At 50.1% G+C, this 18,362-nt stretch overlaps 1 protein-coding gene across 12 annotated transcripts in view; it reads right to left on the reverse strand.

Moving 5' to 3' along the window:
- The window catches only part of AAK1 (AP2 associated kinase 1), a 163,843-nt gene that overhangs the window by 52,106 nt on the left and 93,375 nt on the right, over window positions 1–18,362 (reverse strand). For all 12 annotated transcript variants that reach the window (XM_072746160.1, XM_072746156.1, XM_072746155.1 and 9 more), the window contains exons 5-10: window positions 17,596–17,738; window positions 10,855–10,976; window positions 9,525–9,606; window positions 8,883–9,015; window positions 5,067–5,170; window positions 3,076–3,155 (exon numbers count right to left, since the gene is read on the reverse strand). In XM_072746160.1, coding sequence (XP_072602261.1) covers window positions 3,076–3,155; window positions 5,067–5,170; window positions 8,883–9,015; window positions 9,525–9,606; window positions 10,855–10,976; window positions 17,596–17,738 — 664 coding nt within the window. The remainder of the gene's footprint in view (window positions 1–3,075; window positions 3,156–5,066; window positions 5,171–8,882; window positions 9,016–9,524; window positions 9,607–10,854; window positions 10,977–17,595; window positions 17,739–18,362) is intronic.

An 18,362-nucleotide genomic window follows, 5' to 3' on the forward strand; every position in this document is an offset into this window, starting at 1 on the left:
GTTGCGCAGCCTTTCTTACAATGAGGTGTGGCCAAGTGTCTAAGGTCTGGTCTTACGTGGGAAAGCAGATTGTTATATGGCAGTTTCCAGAAACATTGAGAAACAACTAGCGTATGCCACTTGTCTCTCTTCTTTGGCTATTCCTTCATCCTATTGCTTGGAACCGGGTGCTACCATCTTGGTCCTGACGTCATGGCTCTATCATAGGGAGGGTAGAGTGATAAGCTTGAAGAGGCCTGGGCGTCGGGCGGAACTGCCTACCAACCATGGCCTGCTGGCCTCCAGACTTTGTCTACTTGGAAGAAAAGACAAACGTCCATCTTACAGAATCCACTGTCATTTTGAGCATCACAGTCAAATCTAATCAAATTAATACAGGATGGATGGCCAGGGGTCTAATTGCTCCTAGTGAGACTGCAGAAACACAAGGGATAACTTCCACTCATCTCCAGAGCACTCCAAGCTGCTGGCTACCACCTGACTCAGATCAGAGTAGTTGTCTTTTGATAATGCACATTAGGGAGTATCACTGAAGTCGCGGCCAAAATCAACACACTTCACGAGTATTTCCAAATTCTGTCTGGCAGACCCTCCACGAAACGCAACACAGGCAGCGAAGCAGTGGGGCACCTGTGCCTTCCCCATGACAGCCCCCGAGGGATGTCCACAGTGGGTCCTGACGCTTTCCTTTGGAATCCTGCTAGAGGGATGCTCCTGTGCAGGGCGCACAACTTATAATATAAAAGCCACCGTATTTGGGGAGGCTGTAACTGGGGGGAGGAAGAGAGGGAGGAAAACAGGACAAATGTTGGAGAAGAGGAAAAAGATGCAAGAAAAATATAGCCAGCGGTGAGGAAGGCAAACAGATTTCTATAGAAACCAAATGTTAAGAACCTCCACACTGGATGGATCTCTCTCTCTCTCTCTCTCTCTCTCTCTGTCTTTCTCTTTTTAAAGATTTATTTATTTGAGAGAGAGAGAGAGCAAGAGTGCAGGAGGAGGGGCAGAGAGAGAAAATTTCAAGCAGACTCTGCACCTAGCACGGAGCCCGATGTGGGGCTCGATCCCACGACCCTGAGATAGTGACCTGAGCCCAAATCAAGGCTTGGACGTTCAACCGACTGAGTCGCTCACGAGCCCCTGGTTGCGTTTCTCTTAAAGGTAACATCTTAGAGATCAAGGGATCTGGAGTCAAAGAAAACTGTATTTGAGCTTGGTTCCTCACTAATTCTGTGCTGACAGCTTTGCCATTTTAGCTCTTCTTGCCTTAGGTCCCTTCTGTGTAAAACAGAGAAAATTATACATCATGAAGCAGATGTGAACATCGAATGCATCAATGACTGTGGAACTGTGTCGTGCTCGGGACTTTTTTTTTTTTTTTTTAAAGATTTTTTTTTTTTTTATTTATTCATGAGACAAAGAGAGGCAGAGACACAGGCAGAGGGAGAAGCAGGCTCCGTGCAGGGAGCCTGATGTGGGACTCGATCCTGGGACTCCAGGATCATGCCCTGGGCCAAAGGGGCAGGCACTAAACTGCTGAGCCACCCAGGGATCCCCAAGCGGCTACTTTAAAAACAGAGTCAGAAAGAAAAACTTAGGGAGCAGGACTGGGGAGCAAATGTAGTAACGCAAATGAAATCCCTGTAAACTCTAGATAGGACCCCTTAGGCCCAAACCCCTTGGCTGTAAACGGATCCACAGCATCATGGATCCATACCAACTAAGAGTGTGGGCACCCTACAGTTTACACAGCAGTTTCCCCGTCAGTGATGTTTACAACTGCTGTATGATACAGGTATTGATCTCTTCATTTGACACGGCACAGCACCACTCACAACGGTACTGGTTACTGTCATCGTAACATGTGGGCTTTGTGGGATCGGATCCTCGGGCCTAGAGCCACAGGGCCGTAAACCCAAAGACGTGGCCAATTAAAGCAGCCCCAAAAGCAACTTCCCGAGCCGAGTGTGGCAGCCTGAGGTGAGAAACAGCCCACAAAGTAACAACATGGATATAGTTGGCTAAGTGTGTGAAAAAACAAAAATCTCCTTACTTTAGAGCCGCACCAGCATTGACATTTATTCTAGAAACGTTTAGGAATGTTTTAAAGAGTAGACATTATTTTACTGTTCTATGAAAATACCCCACGTGGGGTACTTGGTTGATAGCCTGCGGCTAACGTTTCCTTGCTACGGGGACACGGTAGAAAGAGAGGTACAAACGTCACTTCGAGGCACGGCGGCCATGGGGGTGTGCCCAGCAGACCCTCGGCTCACGAGGGGTGCAAGGAAGACCAGGGGCCCGACTGCCGTGCTCCTGAAAGTCACGCCCGTGCGTGTGCGGAGGCCGTGCTGCCCCGGGCTGCTCCCGGCCTCCTACCCCGTCACAGTGATGTTCAAGTGGGCGTGTTCCTGGGCCACAGGGCTCCCCTGGTAGAGGACCTGGGCTCAAGGATTCCCTGACCCCTTTGGTGCACCTTCCTGAGATCGTGTTGACAGGTTCTGGGTCGCTCTTCCTCCCGCTCTCTGGGTTACACGTGTATCGCCCCAGCCTGCCCTGGCTCCCTATTTTCTCGCATGGTCAAATAAAATGCTAGCCTCCTCAATCCTCTCTTGGCATCGGCTTCTAGAAGACCCCATGCTACGTGGGAGGTGATTAGCTAAGATCCACAAGCTCCTTTGCTGTCCGTGGAGTCAGTGCCGCGACCTGCACTCTCTTGATGTGGTCAGGGCCACGCACTGAGCGAAGGACGAGGGGAGGGGGCCAGGCCCCACGGAGGCCAGGACGCAAGCTTAGGGCATTCTCTTTAGCAATATTTAAAGGTGGCTGTGCCGCATCCCTGAATGCCCCGGCACTTCTACTCAGGCTACGGAATCAGCTGCGGAGTTGAGTTCTTCATTCCCTTTCAAACGCAGGTCGCTGGGTTTCACTACTCCCTCCTTGGCTCCCTGGAAGAGACAGAGCTCGCTCTCCTGCTCTGCGCAGCCTCTGGCCCCGGCAGTGACAGACACAGGGCACCTCCCCCTGCACCGCGCCAGCTGCCGCGGGACGTGGGCACACTCAGGCATTTCTTACCTGGCCTTCGGCTGGCTCTTTTTTGCAGCTGCCTCACTGGCTTTCACTGGCTCAGGAAGCTTGGCAGGAATGGGAGAGTTCTACAGGATTGAAAGGACACCAAAAAAGGACATTACAGATTTCTTTGTAAAAGAACAGCAGCATGACGGGGCCGATAGAACCACGTGTTGGGACGCTCCAGAGTGGCGTTCGGCCCGGATGTCTACTAGAGCGAAGGGCAGTCAACCAAAGGTAGATCCCAGCAGTCTTAGCCCCACCCGGGAGGCAGCATATCAGAGAGCACAGGGCAGCCCCGTACGGTGCACCCCTTCCCCTCCACTCTCAAACTTCTGGACCCTTCACTCCCTACCACACAGCTGAGCGCTGGTGTTAAGAATGGAACGGGAAAGAGACAACTGTGACCCGTATTACTATTTGAGCTATCAGAGCAGGGAGCACGCCCAGCCAGGACTCATTCCACCTTCCATCTTGAGCACTGGGAGAAAACCACAAGCTCGATCCATCTGGTTGCTCGCGGGCGCAGATCCCAGTGCACGAGGCTCCCCTTGAACCAGGGGGCCAGTAGAACTCGGCCCACCTGGATCCCGAGCTGTCGCCTAACACCGGCTCCCCCCAGGGAGCGCTGCTGTCCCCAACCACAAGATGACTGCTCAGCACTGCTGAGTGAGCGCCACATGGCTCGAGACTTGTGAATCTGACTTTTTAAAAACTAGTCAGCAATCTGAATGCTTCCAATGATATTTCAGGTTATTTAACTTTATGAATGGGAAAGTGGGGGAGCAAAAGGGAAGCATGGTCATGTTGGAGTCCTGTACGGGATTCCTCATTCTAATCTGGAAACCAGACAAATGGAAAACTAGTAACAGTAAATATTTAGGCCTTTAGGAGGCACCTCCTATTTCCTTCATGTTTCCAGGTGGGGAGACTCTCTGCTAGGCTATCTCTCCTTGCAGCTCTTCCTCTCTCCAAGCATTCCTCTCCCAAGGGAGAAGCTTAACTTATTTGACTTATAGGACGGGGAGAAAAAAGCGAGCTGGCCTGACTCACCTGCACCCTCCCCTCCTTTAAGAGAGAGCCTATCTCTACTGAATCAGGCCCTCCCTGCCCAGTCATGTGGCTCTAATGTCAGGGAGTCTAACGGGTCCACCTACGTTCTCTGCCTCAATCGTATTGTTAATACAGCCAATATTCTGAGTTCCATCTGAGCCATTCCCACATCTGATTCCAAATGTGAGAGTGAAAGAGGAGTGTTATTCATCAGTACCCCCAAGCTCCAACAGCGATATCTAAAGGTCACTATTGGGAAAACTGGGAAGACAATTTCAGATTAGAACTGATTTATTATGGCATCCGTTAGTTAAATTGCAAAGGGAGCTGGATCACACATGAAAAATATGCTAAGATTGCAAAAAGGGGGGTGTGCAAGCAGTGTACTCCGAAAACTGCTGAGTGCAGAGCTTAGGATTGGAGGAAACATTCCTGTGGCCTGATGTGTGCGAGGAGGGGAGTGGAAAACGAGTGTGAGTTATAGACGGTGGACAGCAGAAGCAGAATCGAGAAAGCTCTGCTGCCATAAAGGAGAAAAGGGACAAGGGCTTACATTCCAGTAGGTATGGGGGCAAGGCCAGAGGCCTGCCTCAGGAAAGCAGCTCGCCTTACTACCGCTACGTAAATACAACAGTCACATAGTGAACTGTGGAAGTTGACAAAGACAGTGGGAGGATCAATCTTCAAAGTGCTCAACTCAATCCCTAGGGATTTATTATTATCATTATTATTTGGTGTAATTGCCTTAGTGTAATAATTAAATTCTAGGGGAAAACTGGATTCTCCTTAGAGTAATTGCTTCATAGTTAGCTTTGCTTGAATGCCCCCTACCCCACAAAGCAAGGGACATCTGTAGTCCTTAAACAGCTGGTTCACGCCCCAGGAGTTTTAAATGATAATCTGATGATGATGTTTACTTCCCCTAAGAAGCACCCTTCACATACCTGTACATTAGGAATTGGGCATTCTTTCTTGAGGAGTTTAAATGAGAAGTAGGACACCTGGTAAATATCCGGCCTTTTATCAGGGTCTGGTTCCAACATATACCCTAAGACAAACATATGTGAGCACATTTAATAACATCCTAGGACTTATTACATTAGCTAGGAAACATAATTTCTGTTACCAAATGTTGTTTTTAAATCTTTATTTCTCATAAAATTCAGTTTTCCTCCCCTCTCAGAAATGGAAGCTCTAACTTCCCTAAATTTTTTTATTTAACTTCCCTAAAATGTTTAATATCCACAAGAAACTAACAAGGTATCTGGACTATAACAAAGATACCTGAAGTTCACAATTGGTGGCTTGTGCAACAGGGACTCAAGCAAGCTCTCATTATTGAAGCTACCACCTTCACATTCTGGTACCTAGGAAGTTACAGGCTTCTGGCTTCCTTAGTTCGTATCTTGCTCAACAAGTGGTTACCCTTGATAATTATAATCAAAATTTAACTTTTTCCCCCTTCCTTCCTCTCTCCCTCCCTTTCTTTCTTTCTTTCTTTCTTTCTTTCTTTCTTTCTTTCTTTCTAGTAATCTCTACCCCCAATATGCGGCTAGAACTCATGACCCTGGGGATCAAGAGGCGCATGTCCACCAACTGAGCCAGCCAGGCACTCCTCAAAACTCAAATTTTAAGAACGGACCCATTATTCCCTTTGTTGGAGATATTAGCTGGTCTCCATTCTAAAAGAAATTACAAAATAATAAAGACATTCCTACTTCTACATAATCTATACGACACTTGTTTATTTCCGAGTCCTTTAAGCTTTCGCACTTTCTGAAGTTGGAAAAATCCCCAGGAAAAACATCTCTGTGAAGACACATAAACATACACATGCATACGCATAAACAACAACACAAGGCAATTTACTGTTTAAGGAACCAAATGAATGGTCTGAACACTAAGTACAAGAAAAACTGAGGAGGCTGTAGTCTTGTGAACGCCTTACAGAAGAAGCAGGGCTTGGGGGCACTGGGTGGCTCAGTCGGTTGAACGTTGGAGTCTTGATTATGCCTCAGGTCAGGATCTCAGAGCTGCGAGATCAAGATCGAGCCCCGGGTCAGGCTCCTCACTCAGGCCAGGCTCTGCTTGAGATTCTTTCTCCCCCCAGTCTCTCCTCCCCCAGCTTGTGTTCTCTCTCTCTCAAATACATAAACAAATTTTTAAAAAGCAGCAGCAGCAGCAGCAGCAGCAGGGTTTGGGCTGATCCTTGAAGGCAGGAAAGAATTTAGTCAGTCAAGGGAAAGAGAAGAAAAAGATATTCTTGGTGAGGGAACAGTCTGGGCAAAAAAGCACTTGAGAGAAGGCAAGGGAGGGCCCTGTTGTGAGGGAACGCAGATGCCAGAAGGACAGAGCAGAGATTTCCTTGTCAGAGAACACAGGGAAATAAGGCTGGGTGGGCGGGATGGAACCAGAGCACGAACCATCTTAAATGCCACACGAGGAAGCTGGGCCCTACTGTGGGACCACGGGTGAACCAGAATAGGGTGGCGAGTGGAAGGCTGATCTCACGGTGGGGTGGGGTGGGACGCACTGGAGGAGGAGGCTGGTGGCCACTCTCTCAGTTCAGGCCCACGCTGGCCAAGTGTGTGTAGACGATGGTGATGATGAGGACACAGAGAATGTGATAGAGACAGGAGACAGTCTAAAGAAAGAGCACGGCTTAGGAAATGCTGGACTCTTTACTCTCTTTCAAGCCAGATCCAAAGAAAACCCTAAATTTCAGTTATCCCAGCCTGAATGGTGACACCATTCATAGAAACTGAGAAGAGAGGGGAACTGTGTATTGGGAGTAGTTGGACAAGGACAACAAATTTTATTTTATTTTTTTTAAAGATTTTATTTATTTATTCATAAGAGACACAGAGAGAGAGAGGGGCAGAGACGCAGGCAGAGGGAGAAGTAGGCTCCCCAAAAGGAGCCTGATGTGGGACTCGATCCCAGACCCCGGAATCAGAACCTGAGCCCAAGGCAGACGCTCAACCGCTGAACCATCCAGGCATCTCACAAATTTAATTTTAGATTTGTGACTTTAGGGTGACCGTGGAATCTTCAAGTAGTTTGGAAAGAAATACGTCAGAGCTTGGGAAAGATGTCAGTGTCACAGACACTCCTAATGTAGTGTTACAACTACATTAGGAGTATGAATGAATTTGCTGTGCAAATGTTAAAAAGAAAATGTATTACCAAAAAAATCCTACCACTCTCACGCCACATTTGGCCGTTTCCTATAGATCCCTCCAATGTCACTTACACAGCTGCAGTTCTAGAACAGACATCCAGTAGTCCCTCCTTATCCATGGGGGACATGTTCTGAGACCCCCAGTAGATGCCTGAAACCGCAGATAGTCCTGAATCTTACATATCCTCTGGTTTTTCCTACTCATACATACCTATGATAAAGCTCAATTTATTAATTAGGTACAGTAAGAGATTAACAACAATAACGAATTATAAAATGGAGCGATTATACCAATATGCTACAATGAGTTACATAAATTGGCCTCTCTCAGAGAATCTCATTATACTGTACTCTCCCTTCCTGGGATGATGTGAGAGCATAAAAGGCCTATGTGATGAGATGCAGTGAGGGAACGTCGCGGGTGTGGTGACATAACGTTAGGCTACCACTGACCTTCTGACTATACATCAGAAGGAGGATCGTCTGCTTCCCACTGCGGTCAGCCGCGGGTAAACAAAGCCACGGAAAGCAAATCCACGGATAAGGAGGGACTATTCTAATGCTTTAGGTCTGAAAACAATCTCACAACCATTAAGTGCCATATTCCACCTCTTTAAATACCACCTCCCCTTTTTTGCTTAATAAACAGAAAACGTAGATTGATAAAAATCGGCCCAGTGGAAGAGGTCGTCATCAGAAAGCTGTAACTATGTTCCCTTGGGTAAGGTACCTCTACTTTCTCAGCCTCGGCTTCCTCATTTGTATAATGGGGAGGATTATATCTACCATCTAAGATTTTTAAGAATTAAATAAGGCACAAGTAGGCCCTCAACAAATGTCAGATGCTCCACCCACATCTGCTTCTATTTTTTTTCAATGCAACCCCACCCAGGACCCAAACTCTCTCAGGATTCATAACCCATAATGGTGAAAATTGAGATGCTAAATCCCTTGACCAATGTGAGGAGATGATGAAATATTTCTGTCTCATATTTTAGTACAAGGGCTTTTGCAAAGATTACTTGTTCCACCATCTGGTTAATGAACTAGTACATATGCTTGCCATGATGATGCAAAAGAGTGGGGGAATCTTAAAAAAACATCTGAAACAAAGCACTGAGTTTAAATGCTGGTTATCAAAATCCAGTGATTAACCTAAAGAGAGAAAAAACCTAGTTCCATGGAGTTATACAGTCTTAATTATGTATTCACTCCAGCCAACGCATGGCAATCATTTCAATTTGTGTTTCTTCCAGCTTTGCAAAGATGAATTTCTTATCACTTGATAGGAGTCAGCTGGACTCTTTCACACTGACTGCAAGAGAACAGAGCAGTAATGTACTGCTCAAAGCACAGTTAGGATTTCTGCTCAAGTGCAAAAGAGCTTAGATTTACAGCAAAAAGACCTACCACTCTAACTAGACACTGTTATATTTATTATCTTTGAGTGACCAACCATTACCGACTTGATTTATCTTTGCACCCAACCCATCACTCCTGCGATCCAGTCTCTTTGTTCCCCAATTCATTCCTGGAGATAAGAGATAAAAATATGAAACTAGAAACTTGAAATACTTACTAATTAGGCAGTGCATGTCTTGGGAATATCGAGAGTTATCAGGAATTGTGAAGTTTCCATCACAAATTGCCACCTGACTCTCTCCAAATGGCAAAGTGAAGTAGCATAATTTATACAACAAACATCCAAGAGCCTAAAAAAATAAAGCAGATTGCTACGAGTGGTTTATTTACCATTACTGCAAACGGGTCTACAGAGAGAGAATGGCATCATCCACATTTATTAGCAGATATAAAAACTACGTAACTACTAACCTACTAGAAACTTGAATTTAGAACTCAACACCACTATTTAGCTGCTGAGATACATTACTTCTACCATCATTACCAGATGGTGCTCCAGGAAGGAACAAGTATTTCAGCTATTTTGCTCTTCAGAACTAGTAATGCATATATGAAAACCACCTAAATAATGGGCAGGTCACCTGAATAATTCTCACAGAACTGAACTCTAAAGTAATTTCCTTTGACATGCCTCACGAAGCAGTGGCTGGTCATCTGGAGTGAAGATTAACCCTGAGGGTAAGTAGACAGTGGTATGGTACAGTGGCCACTCTCGCTATGGCACTGTCTGGATTAAACTTGGGAATCTACAGTCAAGACAGCTGGTATCTGAGATGCGGATAGGTTAGTTGACACCTACCCAAATGTCTGCCTTCGTAGTGATGATTTTGCCACTGTACAGGTTGACCATTTCTGGTGCTCGATAGGACAGCGTTGTGTATCTACAATCAAGAGATTTGTTTTTTGTTAAATATGTCAGTGCTATAATTAAAAACCAGGGGTAGCAGAAATACTTTTTAAAAAAAACATATATATTGATATTAATAAAGTCTAGTTCCCTGGGAGCCATCTGCAGAAGAGAGTATGAAATATTAGTGCAGATAAAATGAAAAGCTGTCCTTAGCACACACCCATGGCCCTCTGGAAGCGGTCCTTCTACCTGAGGGCGTGTGGAGACCCAGACACTATGGCACTTCAGTAAATGCTAAAAGCACTTTTCTTGGGTCCTCAAATGATAAAATCTTCCCCTGCAAATCCTTGTTGTCTGATGCTATATTGATACTGTATTTTCTGATTTGTTTTTAAGAACACCGATTCCCTTAAATGTGGCTCAACACAGATAATGTAATCCTGGCTAAGACACTGGAGAAGAGCAGAGAGTGGGTCCTGGCTAGGGTGGGAGGTGGATGAAACAACAGTTTTCCTCTTATCTCTGGCTCAAGTAAAGATAGTATAATCTCAGCTTCAAAGTGAGGGTCTTGATGTTACCAAGCACGTGACTTATGATGCCCAGTTTGGCTGCCAGGGGTGACCCAGGAAAGGAGACTGAGGATGAGGATACAGGTGTGCATACCAGACTGCTGGTTTATTAGTAAAATTAGTGAGTGTCGTCACCTGTGAAAAACCTGACCCTCTGGACAAGAGGGGAACTTGGGTCAGGTTCTTACTAGAGCCAGAAATCTAAGGAAGCTTCTTCTCATCAAAGTCAGTGATTCGGTACCTGTAGAGCCTTCATAGCCCTACTTACCATTAATTCCACTAGATTGGTGAGCTCCTTAAGAGCAAGAAGGAGAACACAGCAATGTAGGGTTCAGTGAAAAGCACATCCAACTGACTGATAATGTCACAGTTGTTGTGATTCCATTTAAAAACATCACAGTCCCTCTACGGTTTGTGCACCATTCAGCTTTTTGAGGGCTGTGTGACATGTCAAAATACGTACGTACAGTGATCCTGGACCACTGATAAAGTGCTGTAGGAGTCCTTCACTTTACTGACCAATGCTTGTGGACCCCTTCCACATCTTGCACCTAAAATCAAACAATCCAACTGCCAATGCGATGCTCTGAGACAAGGGGCACCATGACTAGCACCATGGCCTTCCCACCCTGACCTACTCATCCTTCAGCTGAAAATACGGCTGCTGATCCGGTAATGGACAGAACTCCAAGAAAGGAGGAAAAGCTTACTTCTTAATCTCATCTTCTACTGCATTGACGCCCTCAGTTTGTGGATTCTGAAATTTGTTGGTGGCGCTTCCAAAGTCACACAGGACGTAGTGGCCTCGGTCATGCAAGAGGATATTTTCAACCTGAAAGACATTCCCCAACCACCCATTCCAAGATATTATTTAGCAATGCATATGAAAATTTGGTTCATGGTCATATAAATATTTTATTTCTGATAATCCCACTAATATGCATAGGAAAGTTATTCCCCCCCCAAGTATCTCGACAAGGGTCATCCCCAGGGAACAAAAGGCAAAGCACGCTGACAGGGTGAAATGAGAGTAGAGGGGGGCAAATAGAGGAATTCCACAATGGGGAAGTAAAAAGCCTCATTTTCTTAGATTTCCAGCCACATTTTTCACCTCTGCATAAACACTCCTGATACTTTCAAGCCTCTGTATGTTTTCTCATGTTCTTCTTTCAGTCTAGAATGCTCTCTGTGGCCCCCACCTCATACCCAACCATCAATATCCCATTCATCTTTCCAACTCCAGTTCAAATGCCCCCTCTTCTTTGAAGCCTCCCTCATGCACCCGCTCAGACAAATGTCACTCCTTCCCTAAGGTCCTTCAGGACTTCATTCTTCCTGATGTCAATTATTTCATTTGCACCTTATACATGCATATATCAATTTCTTTACCATAATGTCAGGATTTCCAGAACAATAAATATTTGCTATATTTTAGATACTTCTCAAAGTGGTTAAAGGCCTGTGGGCAAATGTGTAGGTGTCCTATTAAAGTATTATCTTTTTATAGCTGAATTGGTTGGACAGCGAGTTACCAGTTCCAGGTAAAAAGGAGCCTACAAATACCAGACCCTACAGAAATCCCTTGTATCAAAGGACTATGCCAGTGAAAGAATAACTCCAAGACGGCATGCACTTTTGTCCTTGAGATGTAGAAACACATTTAACACCGTGTACGTGTGTGTCTGTCTGTCAGAAGTGAGACCGGAGCCATCAAGTGCCCAGACCTTATTATTGTTACTTTAAAAGAAAAAAATCTGGTCAATTGTGAAAGCCTTTTGTTCCTATACGTGTTTCTACACTTGCATTAGTTCTTCTAAAAAGAAAAAAATTCTTCTGAAAATCACATTATATATTATAAAAATGTTTACTGTGTAGTCTGTATCAGTTGAATCTAATACCTAAAGCCTTTGCTGCAAACTGATTCTTTGGCTTATTGTTTCTTACTCCTACTGAGTCTCACGTGTGGTGTTGTTATGTGAGGTTTTGTTATTGTTGATATTAACTCATGTTCCTTGGAATTCATCTGTGGGAAGCCTTTGAGGTCTGGGTTTAAAATCTATTTTTCCTCCAGGGAGACTATGCATTTGCACCTGGGGCACCGTCAACCTACAATCACTTTAACCTAGAATTTTGACCTTGGGATTTTTAGCCACTTGGGCAGCGTGAACTGCGGCTATCGACTCAAGTGGATGTGCTCCTGTTCCCCAGAGACAAGGCTGAGGCAAGCAGACATTACTACCACTTACAGCTTTTTATAAAGCTCATCAGTTTAACCTGTTCACACAAAGTGAAACAGCCAAGCTATCCTGAACGGATACTCACTTTAGGACTTGAAAATAATTCCAACAAAGCAACACTAGTATTTCCCATCTAATTTAGAGGTTATAGACAGATCCGCTATACTGAGCTTTTACTATTAGCAGCGCTCCTGTACTCAGCACTTTACCTGGATTATCCTCGTAATAATATAATAATACCCCTGTTTTACAGCTGCAGAGAGTGAGGCTCACGGTGATGAAGAGGGAAGTAAACCTAGGCACTTTCACTCTAGAGAAAGACCGGGAATCACCCTTCTGCTGGGCAGGAAGCAAGTCAGAAGCAGAGCTTTCCTCAAGGTCCCCACTTGTACTATCCTCCAACCGCGGTGGGTGTGATGAGGTCACCTGCCCAGGGTCCTGGGTACAAGCTTATGGACGGGGCTGCCTTAGTCCTTTATCCTCAGAAACACCCCATAGTAAGTCTAGTCGATGAGGAGCCAGGTGTCTAATTACTAGCCAGGCTGCTTTGCTTCGTGTCTCTTAACCAGTCCCAGCATCGCCTGCTTTGTCCCCTTACTTAATTGCTCCACTTGTCAAATCTTAGCCATTCTACAAGGCCTTGCGTGAGTCATAAATCCTCAGTAAAACCCTCCATGGCCACTGCACATGAATCTGTGGGGCTTCCTGTCCCTGGGGTGGGGGTGGGGGGCAGAGCAAGACCTTCGGACCAAATGGAGCCATGCCCACTGCTTACCTACACTGCAGTCTGGGGGGGCTGCTGGGCTCTGGAGGCAGAGCTGAGCAGGTGTGACAGGGACTATGTGGCTGGGAAGCCACATGGAGTGACCACCGGGTCCTTCGCAGGAAGGGGTGTGTCCTGCAACAGCCAGGCCGTCGGGCCGTCGCAGTCGGGTCCCCCGAATCCTGAACTCGGTGTCCTCACCGGCACCTTGCAAAACACGCACCCCTACTGCACACGCACAGCCCCTTCCCAGAACCACTCGTGTACTTCCCACGGCAGAAGGTACAACCTAAAGAACCAACAAGCTGCTTCGCTTCAAGACACACACGATGTAGCTCCAGAGACCAAAGTCACTGGGCTGGAAGCAGGAGGAAAAACCAAGCAGACAAACGCAGCATGAGGAGGCACAGGGGCGTTTCTGTCTTGGTTCTATCCAGCCCGCCCGCACCTTCAAAACGAGGTTTGTACTTCTGGTTGGTTCCCGAGTAGCAGAGCTCAGCAACCTGGTCTCCACCTCCGCGCGCCTCCTTCCCAGAGAGGTAACATGGTACAAAACGACGTTTGCAGGAAAGACAAGTAAAAATTGAGGGCGTGCACAACAGCGGACGTACAGCCAGAAACATCAACGTCGGGGGAGCCTTAGCAGTACCAAAGGCCCGGCCGCGCAGGCAGGAGCCCCGAGCCCGGCCTGGCCGCTGGGCAAGTGTGCTGGGAGGGCCGCGAGGTGAGCTCACCTGGCAACGCCCGCTCAGCAGCCGCCTTGCCCCCTTCGCCTCCTGGCCTGAGCTGGTGGCCTGGAGCAGCCGTGGGACCCCGCCAGCTGCCCGCTGCCACCATCAGCAACACACCGAGCATGGGCCTGGCGCAGCCACCCTGCACCTGGGGGGCCCGCGGCCTGGGAGACTCGTTAGACGTCTTACCTCGGACACACCTTACACCTCCCTGGGCCTGCTTCTCACCTGCCAGGTAAAGCTCGAATGTCACTGATGCTACCAAGCAAATGAAAGGACGTAAGTGACAGCAAACTGTGAGTCTCCTGTGCAAACCCAAGAGGTGCCCACCGTGCACTTACTAGGGAAACCCGCAGAGTCCTACCGCCCTGGCTGCGGCAGATCAGGGGCGTGGGCTCGCGGAGCTCGAGCCCCGGGGATTGAGCCGGGGGCAGGGAGGGGTGCGGGCGGCGACAGACGTCAGGCGAGCATCCGGGCAGGTCACACACGCCCGCGGTGCGGGACGGCAGTGACCGGGGCACCGGGAGGCCGCGTAGAGCTGGCCTCGGGTCAGGGGCGGGCTCGGGGGGGTGCAGCTTGCAGGAGAAGCAAAGGCACTGGGGCAGCGACAGTAGCCCGGCGACCAGCCTGGACGAGCCCCACGCTGCCCCTGCACCTTCACCTGCACCCCCACGAGCCGCGGAGCCCCACGTCGCGGGCGGGGGAACAAGTCCGTTACCCACTCGGCCGAGGCGTGCAGGGCGCGGCCCCGAGGGGCAGGACCCGGGGCAGAGCGGCTGGCAGGTGACCCAGGGCAGGGCGCGCGGAGGTGCCCGGGGCCGGGGCCGGGGCTGCGGCAGGGGCGGGCGGGACCCCGAGGGGGCAGGCAGCCGGGCGCTCGCACCCCTCCTCCTGGGGCTGGGAGGCCCGCGCAGCCCTGGGGGTGCGGCCGCTCCCTGGCGCCCCGCTCCGGCCCAGGTCGGGCATCGCATCGCCGGGGCGCCCCAGGCCTGCTCGCGGCGGCGGCAGCAGCCGCAGCGAAGCCGAGCCCGGGCCGGCGGGAGCAGGTGCGCAGAGCAGGTGCAGGTCCCAGCCCCGCGGGCGCCGTCACGTCCCGGTCCAGGCCGGTGACCCCGGGGCGGACGAGCTCCTTCTTCCCTCGGAGACAGGAAAGGAAAACCGGACACGCCCGGGAGGCGGCTCAACCGCGGAAGCAGGCTCCGAGGAAAGGCCCCGTGGGCAGCGCGCCCGTGGGAACACGAGAACGAGCTGCTGGCGATGCCGGCCCAGGGCGGCGGCCTCCCCTCCCCTTCCCCTCCCGCCCTACTCGGGTGCGGCCTCACCCGGCGCCACCCTGCTCGACGCGGGGCCCCGGGGCACGGAGGGCACAGAGGGCACAGAGGGCAGCGGCTGCAGGCGGAGCCCGCGAGGGCAGAGGGGCGCCGGGGGCCTTCGGGGAACTTCGGGGGCCTTCGGGGTCCTCCGGGGCCTGGCAGCCAGGCGGCCCCTGGGCCCGCGCACCCAACGCGGGGGGACACAGCCCGAGGACCTCGCTGGCCCACGAGAGCGGGCGGTCGGCGCAGAGCTAAGTCCCGGCAGCTCGGGGACCTCAAGCCCCACAAGCAGGAGCCCTGGCCCAGAGCCACAGCAGCAGCCCCTCCCGGAGCGCCTGCCACGGGGCCTCCTCTGCGGCCGCCCTCGCTCCCCTGGGCCCGGTGGAGGACAGCGCCCTGGCTCCCGCGGCCTGGGCCCCAGCACCGGGCCTCCCTGTGCCGCGTGAGACCTCGGCGCCACCTGCCAGGCTCCTGTGGCCGCCGCGGCACCGGGTCACCGCAGGGCACGCGCCGCCACGCTGGGAGCAGGCCCCTCGGGAGGTGTTTCCGCGGCTCCGGAGGATCCATCACCCGTACGATGAAGACCGTGGGGGCTGCCCTGGCCCGAGGGGGCCCTGTGGGCTGTGCTCCTCCCCGCGGCCCTGCTCCTCCCGGCGCCCGTGCTCCTCCCCGCGGCCCTGCTCTTCCCCGCGTCCGTGGTCCTCCCCGCGGCGGGTCCACCCCGGGCCGGGCCTGCAGGCGGACGCGGCCTCCCCGGCGCCCAGCGCCTCCACGGGCAAACGGCTAGGACCCAGGAGGCCCAGCAGGCTGGCTGCGGGGGAGAAACGGGACCCCGCGTTCGCGACACGGCACAGCGCTCTGCACCGCAGCGCGGCTGCCCCTCCAGGAGCCCCCCGGCCACCAGCTGACCCGCCACTCGCCCCCCGCGCGCGCAGGCACACCGGGGAACACGAGCCCACAGAGATGCTCGCAGCCGTCCTGCCTGATAGCCCAGGCGGAGACAACCCCAAGGCCGCCCGACTACTTGTTTCTGCTCACAGCCACTGTCATGCCGGAGAAGGACGAAGCACTGCCCCGGGCGACACAGCAGAACTCGGCAGCCCCGTGTGGGGAGGGCGCGGGCGCACGAGGCCACGGACACGGACCGTGTGAGCCCTTATGTGCAGTCCGCAGGACGGGCCACGGCCAGGCTAGCGGCGCCCGGGGACCCCAAGGAGACCGTTCCCTCTGGGGACATGACACACATTGGAATTAGATAGTGGTGATGGCTGCATGGCCTTGGAAATAAAGACCACCGAACTGTATATTTTAATAGGGTGGATTTTATAATTAGGAACTAGATCTCCACTTTTGGAAAAGCTAAAAAAACAAAACAAACACAAAACCAAACACACACCTCGAAACACCAGCATGCTGCGGTGACCCCACGCTTCAGAACATGCAGATCCCACCTGCGTGGTTATTAAGCTAGAACTCCTGGCCCTCCCTGGCTCTGCCACAAAAGTCAAGCCTAACGGATTCAGAGTGGGATCCCATAGCCTGCGTCTGACAAACACGCCGGGGTGCGCTGCTGCAAGTTACTAGCCGTGAAGCATGTTTCTGAAAAAACGGGTATAATGAAAAGAAACTATGATCGAGGATCAGAGGAGCAGGATTCGCATTCTGGTTCTGCTCCTTCCTGGTTATACTACGGTTATACTGTAGTCAAGCCACGTGAACCTTCCCACCGCTGCATTTCCCTAACTATGAATGTAAAGGAGAACATCTTCCTCCAAGAGACAGTGCACTCAGAGAGTCTGGGACGGGACGGGACGGGACGGGGCGCACCGGCTGTGTGTGAATCCATACAAGCTGCTGAATCCCAACCAGGAGCCAGTTCCATTCAACAAACATTGTCGAGTGGCTATAATACAAAAGGCCTGATACAAGGAGGTGATAATCAGTTGACAAAATTTTCAGATAATCACTTACTGGATTTTTTTTTTCACTTACTGGATTTTACAAAATAATGAAATGGACGTTAAAAACCAAGCCTCAGTGTTTGCAAACTACAGACGTTAAAAAGCAAGCCTCAGTGTTTGCACACTATTTAAGTTAGCATATCAGTTTCCATGCCCTTGACCAAGTGAATTTGGGACCATATCAGGAAAGACAAAAACAACATGTGTTCAGGCATCTGATGATTATAAAGAACTTCTAAAGGCTGCTTAAGCAATAAAAGTGACACCTGTTTTGTACTTTCTTTTTTTTTTTCTTTTGTCTTTGTGTTTTCTGTCTCCAAGCAGAATGTACGAGATGTAAGGCTACCACGCCTGTTCCCTCACATCCCCAAAGCATCTCCTCTGTTCCCAGGGCAGATGGAAAATATCCTGCAGGAACGTACTTAATGATTCAGCGCAGCCTTTACCTTCAGGTCACGGTGGATAATAGGAGTTTTGCACTGATGCAGGCGGGCAACAGCTTCGCAGGTGTCACAAAATATCTGGAGCACTTCATTCTCTGTGAAGCCTGTTTGCAGGCGCTGGTTCATGAGGTTGACCACCTGGCCTCCTGCAAGGGGGCACAGAGCGAGGGACAGGTTAGCCACGTTCACATGCAGCACTTACCCAAGACAACGAACGGCTGCCCAGAGATGACAACCCAGACCAAGGTTGACAGCTGAGCCATGACTGAAACCCTGATGTCTTGATTCCCAGGCCCAGACTGGACTTCTTACAATCCAGGGCCTCCTCTAATGCATCAAAACCAGAGTATTTTGTAAAGTCTATCTTCAAGATCAGGTTAACTGACATGGTCCCACTACAGCCCCTTGGTTATCCCCGTCTGTACAAGGAGGCCACGGGTCCAACCTGCCATGTCCTTTAATGAGAATCAGACTGCACAACAGACCCCAGGGGCAGGGAGAAGACAGCTTTACAGTCCACACTTTAGGAGTGGCTTGGTCGCTCTGGCTTCACTCACTCCCAGCTGCAGAGAGTGCAGACAAGCTACACCAGTATTTAATCTGCAGGACCAAAACACTGACGACCTCACTTACAAAATGATCCAGATCGCCGGATGCTCCTATGGCCTTGTCTTGAAACATGTTACCTTCCAGAAAGGAATGGATAGGAGGAAACAAACTATCCAAATGTAAACAGGAAGTTTACATTTCGTAGTATCTTAAAAAATCAG

This window comes from Vulpes vulpes, unplaced genomic scaffold (genome assembly GCF_048418805.1).
Source record: "Vulpes vulpes isolate BD-2025 unplaced genomic scaffold, VulVul3 u000000657, whole genome shotgun sequence".
NCBI classification, from domain to species: Eukaryota; Metazoa; Chordata; class Mammalia; order Carnivora; family Canidae; genus Vulpes; species Vulpes vulpes.